The following is an 18,802-nucleotide window of genomic DNA, read 5'->3' on the forward strand; positions in this document are numbered from 1 at the left end:
GTTTGTGTTAACATTAATATATTAATAGATTTATACTTTAGAACACATTAAATTGTGCTTTGTAGTTGGTCTGTAAATTTAACAAGGTCCTTTTTTTAAGTAAAAGCTGGCATTTACAAAAGGCCTTAAAAATAAAAAACATCTTAAAATAAGCTTATTTCAACATAGCTCTTTCTGGCAGAGGGTAATTGTACAGAAGCGTGGATGCATAACCTTCCCTGTGTGAGCTGTATTAGCTGACCCTTTCCCTGCTCCTGTAGCTCCCTCTGCCTTCCCTTAGTTGCCTCTTCCCTGGCTGCCCTACTTTCAAGACTCTTTCACAAACTTAAAGAGGTCTGTTTATCCAATTCCCCTTTAACTGACAGTAACCGCCAATTTTACTGTTTCAATACTATTACACATAAGAGAAATAAATTAGTTCAGGTTTATTTGATCAGTCACCTAGCATTGTATACTTGGTTACCTTTCCTTTACTCATTTCTAAGATAGCAGCCTCCCCAATGCCTGAAGAAATTTCAGTTTATTGTCTCCCCCCACACACATCAGAAGGCTATGGAGACCCATGTGGAGTCCAGTTTTTAATCACTGATCCGCTGAACTACTGGTGAAATCAGGATCGAGACAACAAAGGGTAAAGTGGGTATTTATTTATTTGTACTTAAACCTATAAACCAACCAGCCAAACTGGTACTAGTATGACACATTAAAATACAAAACATCTTTCCACAAATACTAGAATAATGAACAAATTAACAGTTCTAGGAAAACATCACATGGGACAGAGGAAATCAATGAAGCATGTTATAGCTTAACCCTTCACCGTTAACAATTGAGGTTATTCACAAGCAAAGCCTCACAATCTCAGAAAATACAAATTCTCCTTCATCACACATCTTTGTATCTTTACTTCCTATTCTTGAGGTTAGGTTCTAGAGCCTGAAGATATCCAAATTAGTATTGTATCTAGTTATCTATAGCCAGAAACGTCTTTTATCATGTTGTCCATAGCAGCCAATGCTACTGAAACCTCTCTGACTCCAATCGTACCCCCTTCTACCCCCTCAATAGATACAGTAAGAATAATGGGAAACAATATCGAGGCAGAGTCACAGAACCCTAAAAGATGAAGCCTATGAGAAGTCATAGCCACCGCCCAAACCGAGATCGATAACATACTCATCGTTACACATCTTCAGGCTGTATGTTCACAGAGTAATTTGGGAATAAATCCATTATTTGCTGGGTACTAAAATACTTAGCGGATTGCTGTATTACACTATGGCTTTCCCCAGAAGTTTCTAAGATGGACTCCAAATCGCTGACAGAATTCTGCTGGAACTGGATCTGGGGCTGCAGGGATTCCTCTCCACAGCTGTGGAGCTGGCTGTTACAGGGTTGGCTATTCCAGGCTTGGGGGCACCAGGTCTGACTGGTCCAGGAATGGTTGCTCCAAGCCTGGCCGTTCCAGGAATGGTTGCTCCAAGCCTGGCCATTCCAGGAATGGTTGCTCCAAGATTGGCTGTTCCAGGTCTGGTTGCTCCATATTGGAAGGTTTCCGGAAGTGTTCATCAGGTACCCCTGGTGGTAGGAATAGAAGCCTGGGTATTCCGCGGTTGCTGTGCTGTTCTGAAAGGGAATGGCAGATTAACGGAAAAGCTCAGAGGAAGATCGGAATTGTCCGTGGTTAGGGTTGTATGGTTTAGCCATGAAAAAAACTAAGACATCAGTGAAAAGAAAGCGGAAGAATAAAAGCTTCCCATCACCTGAGTCACACTCTTGCTCTCCTTTGGCCAATGGTTTTTCTGCCACCTCTTACATTTCATTCTCTGGTTCTGGAACCACGTCTTAACCTACAAGAAAAAAGTTGACAGGCAAACGTAAAATACCAGTAATGTAGATATACTAGGGATCAAAGAATATTAAACGTTTTTTCCCCCTGACAGGTACAACTATCTATAGCTCAGGGACAAGATGGAAACTTCTGGAGTCCTTTCTGCAATCTGGAAACAATGTTCTATTTCCTAATGTCAAAGCCCCAAGTTAGCTGGCTGCTTTAATAAAGCTAACCAGTTACAGAAAACACACTACATATCTACTCACCAGAAAGTTCACATTCAGATGTCTACCCACCCCCCTTTTCATAGTTGAGCCATGCCACTAGTCACAGTTAAAAAGGTACTTGGCAGTAAACACCCTCCCCCCATAAACAAACTTCCATTTACTAGGATAATGGTGGTAATAGCACTAGAACAACTATTTAGAAATTATCAAGTTATATAACAGCACACAATAAACATCAATTTCCAGACGATTTATAAATTATAATTAGAAAATGAGATTAAGGAGGACCAGAAGTATGTACGTACAGGTGTACACACCCATAAATGGAGGGCTTTCTCCAAGTAGGGCACCAGTGATAGAAAACCATAAAATAACTGAGTAATAGGCAAGAATATGAAAACTGATTAACCTCATTACTAATCAAATGCACACAGACAAGCAAAGATTCCATTTTTTATCTTAATGAAAAGCAGTGCCGGTTAAGGACTCTCATAACCTGGAAGATGGGAATATACAGAACTCCTTTATGAAGGAGAAATCTGGAATATTTTTATAGTTTTGAAGGGGTTAAATAAATGGCATATTAAAGAGAACATTTAAAGATGGTCATGTGGGGGCGCGTGGGTGGCTCAGCTGGTGAAGTGTCTGCCTTCGGCTCAGGTCATATCTCAGGGGCCTGGGATCGAGCCTGCTTCTCCCTCTCCCTGTCAAATAAATAAAAATCTTAAAAAAAAAAAAAAAGATGGTCATGAAATGTTACAAAGATCCCACTTGCATATTAAAATCATTTGTAGGGGTACACACACAGAGCACACAGATGTTAGTTAATGCTCTTCTGCAAATGAGCCCTTTTATTTCTCACTGCAAGGACAACAAAACACACCCACCTGCTTATAGCTAAGATTCAGAATGTTGGAAAGTTCTTGCATCTGCTGGAGACTGAGGTATTTCTGCCTCTGAAATCGATCATTGAGGACATAGAGCTGCGTCTGAGAGAACACGGTCCTGATCTTCTGTTTCTTGCCCTGGGCGGTGTCTTCCTTCCTCACGGTTCTCTCTTCTACGGAAGTGGGGGGCAGTTTTCCCCGGGGGCTGGTGGAGGAATCGGGGCTGTCCTGAACAAGCAGATCCATGGAGGAAGGAGGAGGGGAGACTGTTGGGAATAAAACAACACTTTTCCCTAAAACTTTGCAAATACTAAATCATATTTGCAAACGTACTGTTTTCAAAGCATTTTTAAAGTCTCCACCACCTCAGAATTAGGTAGTAAGTAAAAACTCTCAGGTGACCCTGAACATTCTGCTAATCTTTATATATGATGCCAGTCCAGTTAAGTGTCACCATTTCACATCCAAAGGATATGGCCAATAGCTTACCTGCTGGGAAGCAGAGTAGGACGCAAACCTTTTTTTTTTTTTAAAGGATTTTATTTTAAGTAATCTTTAGGTAGACCCAACATGGGGCTCGAACTTAAAAGAACTGAGATCAAGAGTCACATGTTCCACCGACTGAGCCGGCCAGGCACCCCTCGACCCTCTCTGACAAAAGCTTTTTACTGCAAATTGGTGCTTAAGAGCCCACACTGCGGCTGCTCAGAAAGGTGGGAAGGATCACTGGACCCCCTTTTGTAAAATTAATCATCACCTACATCAGATTCTGGGGACTGTTTAAAATCCAGTTTACTACTGCGCAGTTCCAAATACCAGGACTGGCAGGAACTGGGAATTGTGATAGGCTGCTGTGTCACTACACTCTTTACTAGCTCAGGGTCCGCATTTCCAAACTCATTTCTCTCCCTCACCGAGTTCCTTCGCTGATGAAAGCGAAGTAACAGAGAGAGGTGTCTAGCACAGGCACCTGCTGTATGCTGGCTTTCCACCTAAAAATTAATTTCCTACATTGCCTACATTTGGTAGCCACTTAAAACTCTTAATCGCACTGAGGTGCGCACTGAGGAGACAGCCTTTACGGGGCAAAAATTCACTATCTTATGCTTGTTAAGTAGACCTAAAGGAAAGAAAGCAGGGCTGAACCAAAGACTACAGTGGGGCATCTCCTAAAAATTCTCTCTACAAACCTGCACTTGGCTTGCTACGGAGGGCGTGCCCACTTGCTTATTCCTACCCGCTCCCAACCGGGCTGTTTCTCATGACCCAGCGCTGTATTTCCAACATTTGAAATTATGAAAGGACATCAGTATGAAGTTTAGGAAAACAGGGTAACATTAAAATCTAACATTCCAACTTAGTAGTTGCTTGCTTACCCCTGCCCCACAGCTTAGTTTGAGGGGTAATCATCACGTAATTTTTTTTAAGTCATTATCTTTACCGTAAATCTTTAAAAAAATGTTATTTTTACCACAAATCTTAAAAAATGGTAAAAGTTTACATTTTCATTTTTAACAACTACTGCCCAGTTGATTTACAAGAAAGTACTGCCTTTACAGTGTCCTGGGCACACACACCCCCCCCCCCCCCCCGGCTGTGGTTAACCATTTAGAAGCCAAACTGGGTTTCCAATTTGGGCTCTAGCCACTTTGTCAGTAGATTAAACCTTCTGGAATTATCTACCATAAAATGGGATGAACATTTCCCCCGGGAGGTAGGAGACTTGGGCATAGCAGGCTCCCAGGACCTCAGAACTGCCCCAGTTAACACCCACAGAACCAAGGAGTGGGAGAAGAACCGATTACGACTCTTGTAGAAGGGCAAAACATTTCATTGACGTGAGATTCGTAATTAGCCATGCCATTTCTGGCACTCCGTGAAAGACAAATCAAAAAGGGGGACGCTCGCCGTATCCCCCACCCCCCGCTGTGATGCTAGGATTTCTGGCTCAGCAGTAACACCGTTACCGCGTGCTCACACCGCGTTACGATTTAGACATCAGCTCATTTATCACAACACATCTGCGTTTCCACTGTGCCTATGCAGGTAACCTCTCAAATATCCAGTCAACAGTCGAAATGCCGGAGTCCTGGGGCCCTCGTCTCTTGACTGACACCTGGAACAGGTGAAAGGGCACCCGCCACCAAGTTACAAGTGAGACAGGTGCCGAGAGGATTAACTGAGGACACCTGCTTACATTAATAAGAGTATAATTGATCACGAGGAGACGAAGGACCCTTACCCTCCTCTCCTTTCACCTTCCCTTAAGGAAATCAGCTTTTCGAGGATTACTTTTCCCGTACCTGTCTCCGTGTGGGGTGTCTCAGCAGGTGACATTTGCAGGGACGCGTAATTTTCTTCAGGCCCGTAAATCTCAGGCATTGGATTAGAGTCCCTAGAACTGGGTGCTTCAGGGCCAGGCGGGCATTGGGGCGGAGCCGGATCCACACTCATGTTGGTGAGTTGACGGTAGAGGGAAAAAAAAGAAGAGCGAGACGGTAAGAAAGGCCCAGGCTTATGGATCTACGTGGAAGAGTTGAGAGAAAAAGGAAGATGTCCAGACGTAGTGTATGAGAAAGACAGGATGAAGTGGACCACCAAGGAAAGAGGAAGAGTCAACCACCCCAATGAGGCCAAAGGTGAAAATTTTGCAGGCTCTAGATTTATAAGGAAGGCTGGACCATCCTTAGACCCGCCCCTCCTGGCAGCCCCACGCCCACACACACCCTTGCGAATTCTCAGTTAATCCTGTCTGCCAGTCTCACCAAGGCCATTGTAATGTAAAAGGTAGCTGCCGGGTAGTCCAGACTGGGTGGGGAACGGGAAAACGGGGGCCACAGAACCTCGAGAAAAAGTAAACCCAACAATTAAATATTTCTGGGTTCACCACGTTTCCATCTTTTCAAATCAAAGATGCACCTGAGGCTACCTCGGGTGATCGAACCTTCCACTAGAACAGTTACATTCTTGATTTAAGACTTTAGGGTCTCAAGATCGAGCTGGTACTGGCAGAAACTTCAACCAGGTAGCTGTTTTCCTCTTCGAGTCCCCCTAAGGTCACAATAAAACACATATTGTATGTTGCTAAGGTGTCAGTTGATATTAAAAATAGTATTTGTTTTCAAGGCCCTCTTATTGTTTTTTAGCTTTCAGGGAGACAAGCAAGTCTTTCCCCCAGGACTGTTGTCTCCTTTTTAACAAAAGCCAGAGGAAAGGAGCTGCGGCCTGCGGACCCGCTGACTTTGTGCCCTGCAGGTAATTATGCATATGCCATCAGTATAGGAAATTTTTAAGTAGTTTTTGTATACACATTGCTGGATAGACTCTTGGCTCAGTTTCCTCATCGGTACCTCTTTCTGCGTTGCTGCAAAAAGTAAAGAAAATAAAGAGCTAAATCCTCGTAACAGTTGACACACGAGTGATCTACAAACGGGGGTGTTAAGAGAAATTCTGTCTCTATCACACACTCACAATCTCCAAGTTTGAAATTACCTTTTTGGGGTGATTATTATTTTAATCCAGTGAATACCATGATAGATTGAGAGCACCCCCTTCTCATTTTATCTGGGACATTCCTCGATGTAAAATAATGAAATATCTTGACCAACCAACCCAGTTGAAAAGAGGGAGGTCAAGAAGAACCTCCCCTAGGCCAGTGATAACTCCGTAAATGGTCTCGCCAAAGCATTTGCGACGTTTCTTTTTAGAATCTGTGTTGGGCCCTCCTCTCTCTTCTTCCTTCTTCTCATCTTCTTCTGGCCTTTCTTTTCCCCCTCTGGCTCTTTTTTAAATCAACTTTTCTTTCTCTGGCCTGGCATTTCTGTCATGTCCTGCAACCCCACTGCAACCCACTCTCAATTTCATTTTTGTTTCTGTTGTTTTTTCGGTATGTTTTCCAAAGGACCAGTTTTTATGGCTGGGTTTCAGCACGAACATATTTATAGACAAAGATAACAGTCTGCAGTTTTCAGTTTTCCTCCTTGCTCTCGAATTCAATATTTGAGAAACCCAAGATTCCCTCCTCTTTTCCAATCTCCCACTCCTCAAAGTAAACCCTTAGCAAATTCCAATGATAGATTTTTTGGAGATGTAAGCCTGGCTAATGCTCACATGTACTCTGCTCCTTGGGTCCCCACGTAGAGCTGCTGGCTCTGTCCCCACGGAAAGAGATTTTTGTTCCTAACTCAAGGATGCCAGTTCGTGAGCACAGGAGGATTGCCGGCACCAAAGCATGGAGATCGATTCTATGTAACCTTTTCTTTGTCTTCTCAGACCATCATTCTGAAAGGGAAAAAGAAACAGGAGTGTCAAGGAAGGGGTGGGTGGAAATACATTGCGCTCAGAGAGACAGTCTCTGTCTCATTAGAGAGAGAGTATGATTTCTTTTCAAGGGGGAACTCGAGTGATGGATGGAGTGAACTAAACTTATTGTGGTAATCCTTTTGCAACATCTACGTATATCAGTCCATTGGGTTGCAGTCTCAATAAAACTGGGGAAAAGTAAATAAAAAAGCAGAAAACTTGACTTCCTGGCTTTCAATTAGCACAGTTGGTAAATGAGTGCAGTCAAGGCCACCGAACGCCTTGGTTTGCCCACAGCTCTCTAAACTGCACGTACCAGAAGTGTTGTTCTTTGCTGACGGGGGTCTTTGCCTGGAAGCTGGGCCGAATTCGCCCCCATCCCCCACCTGCATCTCATTGCATCTAGGGTCAGAGCCTCTGGAGCGAAAGACCAAAGGGAAGGGGGCTGGTCGCTAGAAGGCAAACTTACTACATTCTTTGCCCAGGAAAGCGATTTGAATAAGGTTGAGAATGCTTAGGAAGGTGTCGAGACCTTGGGTTTGTTGGGGTGGGCTGTGTGGGTGGAGGAGGGGTGTGTTACAAGGTGCTTAGCGTCCAGGGCTGCAAATGCAAAAGTGATTTTAGATTTTGTTTTCCTGGGAGCATCCTCCAGAAGGGAGAAGAAAAAAAAGAGCTAAATAATAAAAATGAAAAATATCTTTTCAGAAAAGATTTATTCCTCACTTAAAAGTAAGAAATGCACGTTAGGCAACATAATCTTTTCAGATCACAGGTGTCCCAACTTTGCATCGGATTTTGCCAACCTGTCAGGATAAAGAGGAAGCGACAGTCATCGAGTATTAATATAGACGTCACTGCCCCTCAGTTTTCAGGCATAGTGTACATTTCAAATGTGGAATTATCAAATTTATTATTAATTTATCACTGGTAGGATCATCGGATTGATTATTGATTTACCATTGTTTTTACCCTTCGCCTATTGTTCATTCGAGTTTACCTGAGTGTATCCAAACTGGGAGGCCTTCACCTGTTTTCACTTACTTCTGTAAGTTTCTGCTCCTGTTTCTCTCTTTACATTGTTTCACTCTACCTAATAAACCCAGTCTATAAATAACTGTTTCTTGTCCCTATATGTACAAACATATGTGTGCTTTTAGATATGTTTAGTGATTTTTGACATTTATTGGCCAGGAACTATTTATTTGTTTATTGCTTATTCGACTAATAGCTCATGAGAGCCTATCATGTGCCGGAGAGAAAAGAAATTCAACAACATCTCCACTTTTGAGGAGCCAGCGGTTTAGTAGAGCAGATCAAAGTAGACCAAAAAGACAGGAATAATGTTGTGTGATGAGTACTGAACATAAAAAGTAGAAAACGAGGTATGCCCTAGTGCTAAGGGAGAACAAACAAGGGAAGGTGTGGCCAGGGAGGGGAATCGGAGAAGCCTTCCCGGAGGATTTTCTTCAACTGAGCCGAGAGGGAAAAAATGTTTGAGAGTATAGGGAAGGGAATTCCAGAAAATGAATGCTTTTAGGAAAAGCGGTGGCAATTTCTTAGAGAAAATAATGGGTCATTGGAAAATAGGGTCGAGAGACTTGAAAGGTATGAAGTGACCACAAATAGTAAAACAAAAAACAAAAAAACCCCCTGCCCGTCTTGAATTAAATCTCCTTTCCTTAGTTTACACTCTATAGGTGTTCTAACTGCTAACCCGATGGTTCTCTCTCTGTCTTCTTGCTGGTTCTTCTCATCCCGGACATCTAAAAGTTAGAGTGTACCAAAGCTTAGTTCTCAAACCTCTTTCTTTTTTCTTCTTTTCTCTTTTCTTTTCTTTTCTTTTCTTTTCCTTTCCTTTCTCTTCTCTTTTCTTTCTTTTCTTTTCCTTCCTTCCTTCCTTCCTTCCTTCCTTCCTTCCTTCCTTCCTTCCTTCCTTTTCTTTCTGTCTTCTTTCCTTTCAAGATTTTAGAAAGTGTGCAAGTGGAGGGAGGGGCAGAGGGAGAGGGAGAAGCAGACTCCCTGCTGAGCAGGGAGCCTGACACAGGGTTGGATCCCAGGACCCTGAGATCCTGAAGGCAGACGCTTAACCAACTGAGCCACCCAGGCACCCCTCAAACCTCTTTTCTATCCATACTCACTATATCGGTGATTTACGCTTATAACTTTCAATACCATCTATATGCTTTTTTTTAAGGTTTTATTTATTGATTTGAGAGGCAGAGTGAGCACAAGTGGGGGGATGGGACAGAGGAAGAGGGAGAAGCAGACTCCCTGCTGGGGGTGGAGCCTGACCTGATGACCTGACTTGACCCCAGCTGGATCACAGGATCCTGGGGTCATGACCTGAGCTTAAGTCCCAGGCTTAACTGACTGAGCCACCCAGGCGGCCCCCCCAACAATATGCTTTTGAATTTTAAATGTTACGTCTTTATCCCAGACCTATTCCCCAAACTCAATCTCATATATTCAACTGCCTACCTAACATCCCCATTTGGATTTCTAAAAGGCTGCCCAAGATTAGTATTTCAAATTAATGTTGAAATATTAGATGGGAGCCTCCTATAGTCTTCTCCATCTCCGTGTATGACAATTCCATCTTTTTAGTTGCTCAGGCCAAAACTTTAGCACCATTTTGGTTGACTGTGCCTTCAAAATATGTCTAGAACCCAACTGCTTCTTTCTTTTAATCTTTTGTGTCCTCTAGTGTTTCTTTTTTCAGTTCTTGGAGTGAGTTTTGATCCCATGGACTAGGACTTGGAGAACCAACAGAGTAGCAAGAAATGGTTATTTCTTTTAAAGAACATTTATGTATTTTGTTATTGCCTGCGTCACAAGAGAGCTGGGGGCTTGAAATTACCTGTGACCTCTGGCAAGTGTGCCAACCTGATCTGCACTGGGCCTTTTCTGACATCTCCAAGACTACCACTCTCTCCATACCACCATCTATCTCTTGGATTATTCCAGTAGCCTCCCAGCTGGTCTTCCTGTTTGCACCCTAGCCTTCCTACAGTCTAGTCTCAACATACTGGCCAGCATGAATTTTTCTGAAGACACGTCCTATCAAGCTATTCCTTTGCTCAAAATCCTCTTTCGGCGTTCTCATATCTAGAGTAACAAGGTGAAGTCCTTACCTGAACTCTCTTGTGGCCTTGGATTTAACCTCCTTGCTAATCCTGGAACCAGCCAGAAAATCTCCCGAATCAGGGCTTTTGCTCTCACTCCCGTCCCTCGCGGATCTGTTCCTTCCCCAGAAATCTATCCAGGTTGATCTCTCACCTCCTTCCCATCTTTATTATTATTATTTTTTAAGATTTAATTTATTTATTTGAGAGAGAAAGAGAGTGTGAGAGAGAGAGAGAGAGAGAGAGAGCGCGAGTGCATGAGCCCATGGCGGGGGAGGGACAGAGGGAGAGGGAGAATCAGGCTGTCCACTGAGCAAGGAGCCTGATGTGGAGCTTGATCCCAGGACCCTGAGATCATGACCTGAGCCGAAGGCAGCAGCTTGACTGACTGAGCCACCCAGGCGCCCTCTTTTCCATCTCTAATACTACCTTCTTAATACTATCTCCCACTCCCTATCATTTTCCTCTTGATTTTTCTTCATAACTTTGTCACCATCTTGTATATGTTTATCTATCTATCTATCTATCTATCTATCTATCTATCTATCTATATCTTCTATCATCTATCATCCTCTATTTCCCTACAACTAAAATATAAGCTAAGGGGTGCCTGGCTGGCTCAGTGGGAAGCATGTGCGACTCTTGATCTCAGGGCTGTGGATTCAAGCCCCATGTTGGGTGTAGAGGTTACTAAAATAAATAAATAAACTTAAAAAAATTGTTAAAATATAAGCAATGTGATGGCTCAGTCATTGGAGCATGTGATTCTTGACCTCGTGGTTGTGAGTTCAAGCCCCATGTTGGGTGTAGAGATTACTTAAATAAATAATAAAAACTTAAAAAAAAATAAAAACCTTAAAATATATATATATATATAAGCTATGTGAAGGCAATTTTTTAAATTTTTGCCAATTTTGTTCAGTGTAGTGTCCCTAGCCCTAGAAGAGCGTGGTCCATAGGCTGCCGTGCTCAGCATCACCTGTGAGCTTGATTGGGATACAAATGGGTGGCCTTTACCACAGATCTACCGAATAGGAACCTCCGCTAGAGGTGACTGGGGATCTGTTTAAAAAGTTCTCCAGGTGGGGCACCTGAGTGGCTCAGTTGGCTGAGTGTCCGACTCTTGATGTGGGCTCTAGGTCAGGATCTCAGGGTAGTGGGATTGAGTCTGTTCTGGCTCCGCACTGAGTGTGGAGTCTGTTTGTCCCTCTCCCTCTGCTTCTACCCTCCCTACCCCCTGTTTCTCCCTCTCAAGTAAATAAATAAATAAAATCTTAAAAAAAAAGAAAAAAGTTCTCTAGGTGATTGTTTAGCATACCTTTAAGAACTACTGTCTAGAAAGACACTAGGAAGATAGTAGATATTTGATCATTATTTGTTGATGAAGGAACAGTTTAAATGAGGCCTAGGACTTTGTAAACAAATAGAGGGTAGGAGCTATTTCCTTACATATGAATATTAAATTGCATTTCAATGTACTATACAAAATAATCTCTAAAAAGCAACAATGCTCTTTGCCTCAAGTCCACTAAACTAAATTCAGTGAGCCTGGAGCTCTTCTAAAAGAGTCCATTTTAATCTTTCTGGCCCCTCTGGGAGCTAGATTACCGTCAATTTACCTGTGTTGTCAAGACAACCACACAACCATCAAAGCTGCTGCGGTAGAGATTACAACGGAACTACAAAAGCATATTCTCCACCTACTTTGCCTGTTACAGCTATAAAAGCAAAACCATGCTCTTCTGCCCCTAAAAGAAACTTATATAAGAAACTTCACACTTACATAGTGGTCAACACGCTAAACTCTCCTAATGTATTTGTCATCCAATTCAAATAATTTATTCATGGCCACTCTTGTTTCATCGATGACTTTACCATGAGCACAAGTTTTGAAGTTCAGTAAAAAATTCACCCAACAAAATATGTGAGACATCACTGACCCCCTTTTCCACCATCCAAACTGCTATTCAGTCCATCAATAGCTCTGTCACCATGATTTTACTTTCCAACACTTTTCCAGGCTGCCATCGAAATGTTCAACACCACTCCCTTGATCCTGGTTCAGGCACCATCTGTTGCCCAGATCTCTTTCCACTTCCAGTAATCCTTCCACAGACTGAACCAACTGTGTACCAGAATGATCTTTTTTTTTTTTTTTTAAGATTTTATTTATTAGAGCGCCTGGAAGAACACACAAGCAGGGGGAGGGGCAGAGGGAGAGGGAGAAGCAGACCCCCGCCCCCGCCCGCCCCCAGCAGGGAGCCCGGGCGAGCCTGATGGCGAGCCTGACTCGAGCCCGGCTCGAGGTTCGATCCCGGCTCGAGGTTTGATCCCAGGATCACGATCTGGGCGGAAGGCACTCAGCCCACTGAGCCACGCGGACGCCCCTGGAGTGATCTGCTTTCATTCAGCCCTACTATCCCTCTGCTTAAGTGTTGTCTAAGGAAGCGCACTGTCAACTGTCTACCTGCCTCTCAAGTCCATTCTGGGCTTTGGCAAATTGCTCTACCCAAGCAATCCCTTCTTTCCTGAATACTTCCCACCCTCTCTGTTTGGTTCCTTTTTAGTTATCTTTTTTGAAGTTTTTTTCCCCACGTAGTTACCTTTTGAGACATGGATCAGGTGTCCACTTCCCCAGCTCCCTCTCCCAGTGAATTCAGTGTCTCTCTTCTGTGCCTCGATGGTCCCACAGCAGTGGTCACTGCATTTTTGTTGCAAGTTTTTGCGTTTGGAATAATAACTGGCTGGAATAAGAACTCCTTGAGGGCCTGGTTTGTTACTATAACCTAATGCCATGCTACTCAAAGTATAGTCCTTTCTGGCAACATCAGCATCCCTTGAGAGCTTGTTAGAAATCGAAGTCGTGGGCTCGGTGTTACTCCAGACCTAGTGAATCAGATTCTCTGGGAGTGGGACCCCAGAACCCGTCTTTCAGGAATCTGCAATCCTTGCGCATCCTAAAGTTTGAGAACCACTGCTCTAGAGAGAATACAGTGCTTAGCCATGGGGGGGGGGGGGGGCGGCGCGACAAAACAAAACTCAATACATCAATACATATTTATTGAATTAATGAATCAGCTCTTTTGTTTAAAACACTGATATTCAGAAAATTGGGGAATTACAAGAATTCTCAAAAAGAAAAAAATCCCCAAAGAACAGCTTCCCTGTGATTCTGTTTTGTATTTGTCAAAGTTTAACTAAAGGCTTTTACTATTTAAGAACTAAATTATTATGTGTAGCAAATTCTAAGGTCTCCCTGCGGAGAATTCTGAAGGGTAAACTGAATCGTCAAAAAGCCCTGACCCTGAGCAACACTCTTGCAATCAAGGCGTTACTCCCTCTTTCCCACCCTATCCTCAGGGGATCTTTGACGGTAAAAAGGGATTCCTTTTTCACCCCTATTTGGGCAAGCCCCTAGGGAGGGGAGGAACACCTAGGAATGTCTACTAAAATTTAGCGAAGTATAAAATTGCCCTGGAACAATGTGATATAATTGGCCCAGAAAAGAACAGGCTCCTTGGTTTCTCAGTAGCTGTGAGAGCAGGGGAAAGAATTTGGGAAAGGAGGTGGTGGGAGTGGCTGAGGAAGTGGCGGTGGTTGGGGGGGTGTTGAGGGGAAGATTAAGGGAAAAATCTAGCACCTTAGTTGTTGCTCTAATTAGCTGGTAGTGGGATGAAATAAAGCTGTTAACTCTCAAAATGCCGCATCTAAATATTTTACTTATAATATCTCAGGACACCAGAGTATTCTAACATTATAAAAGGAATAGAGGAAGGGGAACAAGAGGGTCCTGCCTTCCAGGAGTAAATAAATTTAATTGTGGAAAAGAGTTCAAAGCTAAGGCAAATAGTGTGAGGTCGAAAAAGGAAATTGTTTTTTAAGTAAGATTTTCTTTTTTTAAGTAACGTCTACACCCAACATGGGTCTGGAGCTCACAGCCCTGAGAGTCACATGCCCTTCCGACTGAGCCAGCCAGGCACCCTGGGAATTCAAATTTAAGGAAGCATTTGTTGAATGTACTATTAAGCGTTAGGGCGAGAAAGTGAGGCTAAGCTTTTTTCTTTTTTTTTTTTTTAATTAAAACTGAGAAATAACTTGCATATAATGAACAAATCTCAAGTTGAAAAGCTTGATGAATTTTTTACTTACGTATAGAAATCAAATGAAGAGAGAAGCCACTTCAGCACCCAGCCAGGTCGGCTTGCATTTTTGTTAAATGCTCAGAATCTCAAAATCCAGTGTCCCTTAGATCGTCAATTTCTTTCATGTTTCCGACATGAGGTAAGACAACATGTTTTTTTTTTTTTTTTAAGTAGTCTCCATACCCAACATGGGGTTTGAACTCAGGCCCTGACATCAAGAGTTGCGTGCTTTAGGGACTGAGCCAGCCTGAAGTTGAATCCCCGTTCTACCCACTCACTATGTGACAAGTGGTTTCACATTTCTATGCCTCAGTTTCCTTCATATGAGTAACAACAAGTGAGGATTATAATACATAGAAACTGATCAGATGTGGACATGGCATATTGGAAATGCTCCATATATGTTAGCCGCTTTATTTTCTCTATGCAAGTTCTATTTTAGAGAATCCATTAATTCACTCCCTTCACACGTAGCTATTAAGCAGGTCTGAAAAGTCAAGTGCCAGGAGAAAGAAACGAGTTATGCGTGCTTCCTCTACCAAAGCATTTTATAGTGTAGTATAGAAAAGAAGCCACGCGAACAGATGCGCGCATTAAGATACTGTGAAACTGTGGTGTGAGCGCAAGATACAGCGGGAGGACAAAGGAGGGACTTCTATCTAGGAGGAAAATCAGTTAAGAGTACCAAGTATCATCATACCCCGCCGCTGTCAGCGCGCTCAGCGGCCGGCAAGCGGTGTACGCTGAACCGCTATGGCCCTAGCCTCCCGTGGCCGACCGGTGGCCCCTCTTCCTCTGCGCTCCCCGCCTGGGAAACCGCTGGCGGTGTTCGTCCTCCGCGGTCGCGGCGCCGGCGTAGGGACCCGGTGCGCCCTCGTGCGCGAGAAATACGGCTGCACACCCCCCCTTTCTGCGGGAGAACGTCTTCGTGATGAAAAGGAAGAAGCCAGATTCACAGGACGGTGAAGTCTTTGAAAAGTACATTAAAGATGGAAAGGTTGTGCCAGTGGGATAACCATCAGTTTGTTAAAGGACGAAAGGGATCAGATCCATGCGCAGAAGAAGAGATTTCGTGATTGAGGGGTTTCCAAGAAATCAAAGACAACCTTCAAAGTTGGGGCAAGACCATGGGTGGGAGGGCAGACTGTAGCCTTCCTTCTGTGGTTTGACTGTAATAATGGGATCTGTATTGAACCATGTGTTGGGAGGAGAAAGAGAAGTGGTGGAAGTGATGACAACCAAGAGAGAGCTTGGAAAAGAGAATTCAGACCCACATTCAGTCAACAAAGCCAATTATTGGCTTAAACGAAGAAATGGGGAAAGTCAAGGAAACAGATGCCTCTAAGTCTGTTGATGAAGTTGTTGTTTTAATATTTATTAATTTAAGTAATCTCTGCACTCAGCGTGGGGCTCCAGCTCCCAGTCAAATCCCATGATCTTCCCACTGAGCCAGCCAGGCGCCCCATAGGGGTGTCTTTTTTCCATTTTCTTCTTTGTCTTTTAAGATTTTTATTTATTTATTTGAGAGCCAGAGAGAGAAGAGCACAAGCAGAGGGAGCAACAGAGAGAGAGGGAGAAGCTGACTCCCTGCTGAGCAGGGAGCTGGATGTGGGGCTCGATCCCAGGACTCTGGGATCATGACCTGAGCCGAAGGCAGATGCTCAACCAACTGAACCACCCAGGCGCCCCCTTTTTCTATTTTTTTTTAAAGATTTTATTTATTTATTTGACTGAGACAGCCAGTGAGAGAGGGAACACAAGCAGGGGGAGTGGGAGAGGAAGAAGCAGGCTCCTAGTGGAGGAGCCTGATGTGGGGCTCGATCCCAGAACGCGGGATCACGCCCTGAGCCGAAGGCAGACGCTTAATGACTGCGCCACCCAGGCACCCCCTCCCCTTTTTCTATTTTTTAAAAGATTTTATTTTTAAGTAATCTCTACAACCAAGGTGGGACTCGAACTTACAACCCTGAGATCAAGAGTTGCATGCTCTGGGACACCTGGGTGGCTCAGTCGCTTAAGAATCAGCCTTTAACTCAGGTCCTGATCCCAAGGTCCTGGAATCGAGTCCAGCATCTGGCTCCTTGCTCAGTGGGGAACCTGCTTCCCCGTCTGCTTGACTCTCTCTCTCTCTCTCTGACAAATAAATAAAATCTTAAAAAAAAAAAAAAGGTGCCTGGGTGGCTCAGTTGGTTAAGTGTCTGCCTTTGGCTCAGGTCCTGATCCCAGGGTCCCGGAATCCAGGGCCAAGTTGGGCTCCAGAGTAGGGCTCAGCCAGGAGCCTGCTTCTCCCTCTGCCTGCCGATCCCCCTGCTTTTGCTCTCTCTCTCTCTCTTTGTCAAATAAATAAATAAATTTTTTTTAAATGATAAAAAAAAAAAGAGTTGCATGCTCTACCTACTGAGCCAGCCAGGCACGCCTATCGATGAAGTTTTTGATGAATTGTGAAGATTTTTGTTTGACAAGGAAGGCTTACTCTAAAGCTGAAAGCATTCTTGAAATCATGCCTGAATATTGCTTTGAGAGCTGCCATTTCGACCCCCTTTTAAGGCACTTTTGATCTTTCATAATTACATCTCCACTAATGGCTGGAAAAATATGTAATAAGATTATTGAAGTTTTTTTATCTTCAATTTTTTTGGTCACGGGAATAGACAGCAGATTCGGGTCTTGCTTCATCTGACCTATGGTCCTCCCAAAACACAGGATATCAGCTAGTTCTTTGTTTTTACTCAAAAAGCATATCCCTTTTGTACCCTTGTATCTTGTGTAAGCAAAACTTTTTGGTATGTGTGTATATCCCCTTAGTAATTACAACGTACTAGGATTAGGGATTCTCTACTTCCCCGTTTACTTAAAGGTTTTAAATTTCCAACCTGTTACGTGAATTTGTGGACCAAATTCCAAAGGAACTTACTGTGTAGTCGGTTCTTGCAAAATGTGTTTGATGAACAAACTCATAAAAATTCCTAGAAGTGTTTTAGTATTTATCACATGACTGACCGTTTCCTATAAAAAGGTAAGAAAACTTAGGCTTCGTTTTATTACAACTCATAGAAAGTTGTGTGACAGGGAATCCTCTTTACTTCCAGGGATTGGGATGGGGTCCCTGGGGTTTCAGAGCCTGGGGGAATTGTCAGTTTATCCTGACACATATCTGAGGAAAAGGGGCAAGAATTACATCTAATGACATGTGTTCCTGTGCCCTATTAAATCGTGCTATTTATGATTAAACTGATCTTAACAAAATTCCTAGCAGTGGAACCTTGAAATGCACGTGCTAGGTTTGTGGTAAAATGATTTGGTTAGCGTTTTTTTTTTTTTTTAAGATTTTATTTATTTATTCGACAGAGATAGAGACGGCCAGCGAGAGAGGGAACACAAGCAGGAGGAGTGGGAGAGGAAGAAGCAGTCTCATAGCAGAGGAGCCTGATGTGGGGCTCGATCCCACAACGCCGGGATCACGCCCTGAGCCGAAGGCAGACGCTTAACCGCTGTGCCACCCAGGCGCCCCTGGTTAGCGTTTTAGTAACGCTTCATTCAGTTTTGTTTGTTTGTTTTTTAGATTAAATGGAGGTTTGGTATGAAGTAAAAAAAATCTAATGGTTAAAATATATATATAGTGTATATATATATATGTATAGTGTATATGTGTGTATATATATGTACACATGTATATATGTAAAATATATATAGTGTATATATATATACTATGTATACATACTATGTATATATACATACTATGTATATGTATACATATATACACTGTATATATATTTATTTACTCTATATATAGTATCTATATATAGGGTTGGTATGAAGTAAAAAAAATCTAATGGTTAAAATATATAGTAAATATATATAGTATATATATAGTATATATCTATATAATAGTATGTATATAAATTTATACTATAAATATATAGTAAATATATATAGTATATAGTTAAAAAATATATATATATACAGTACATATATATATAGTAAAATATATATATATAGTACTTGAATTCAGTTTTGAAAGATGGTCAGGCAGTAAGAATAAAAGGCAGCAAGCATGAAGAAGGCTGATGTCTCCTGGGGACTGTGTATAACCATAGTTTGGTGCAGGGATGGATAGAGAGAATGCTACGACCAGTAGGTAGGAGGGGGATTATGCAGGTCTCTGTCATGCTAAAGAGTTTGGATTTCATACTAAAGGCAGTGGAGCCACTGAAGAGTTTTAAAGTGGGGAATATCAGACAGCAACCTTCATACTGGGCTTCAGCAACTTCTTTGTAGACATGTCTCC

The 18,802-nt window shown here is 42.8% G+C and overlaps 1 protein-coding gene and 1 pseudogene across 1 annotated transcript; one reads left to right on the forward strand and one right to left on the reverse strand.

Annotated features, from left to right (window-relative positions):
• Positions 1–668: 668 nt before the first annotated feature.
• On the reverse strand, positions 669–5,569 carry NANOG (Nanog homeobox). The gene is made up of 4 exons (XM_045781102.2): positions 5,252–5,569; positions 2,949–3,214; positions 1,764–1,850; positions 669–1,626 (listed from the first exon to the last, which is right to left on the reverse strand). The coding sequence occupies exons 1-4, from the start codon at positions 5,400–5,402 to the stop codon at positions 1,183–1,185; spliced, it is 948 nt and encodes a 315-aa protein (XP_045637058.1). The 5' UTR covers positions 5,403–5,569; the 3' UTR covers positions 669–1,182.
• Positions 5,570–12,985: 7,416 nt separating this feature from the next.
• On the forward strand, positions 12,986–16,992 carry LOC123781599 (UMP-CMP kinase pseudogene; annotated as a pseudogene).
• The last annotated feature ends 1,810 nt before the right edge of the window (positions 16,993–18,802 follow it).

This window comes from Ursus americanus, chromosome 25, assembly GCF_024610735.1.
Source record: "Ursus americanus isolate L20-20 chromosome 25, mUrsAme1.1.p, whole genome shotgun sequence".
Lineage (NCBI taxonomy): Eukaryota > Metazoa > Chordata > Mammalia > Carnivora > Ursidae > Ursus > Ursus americanus.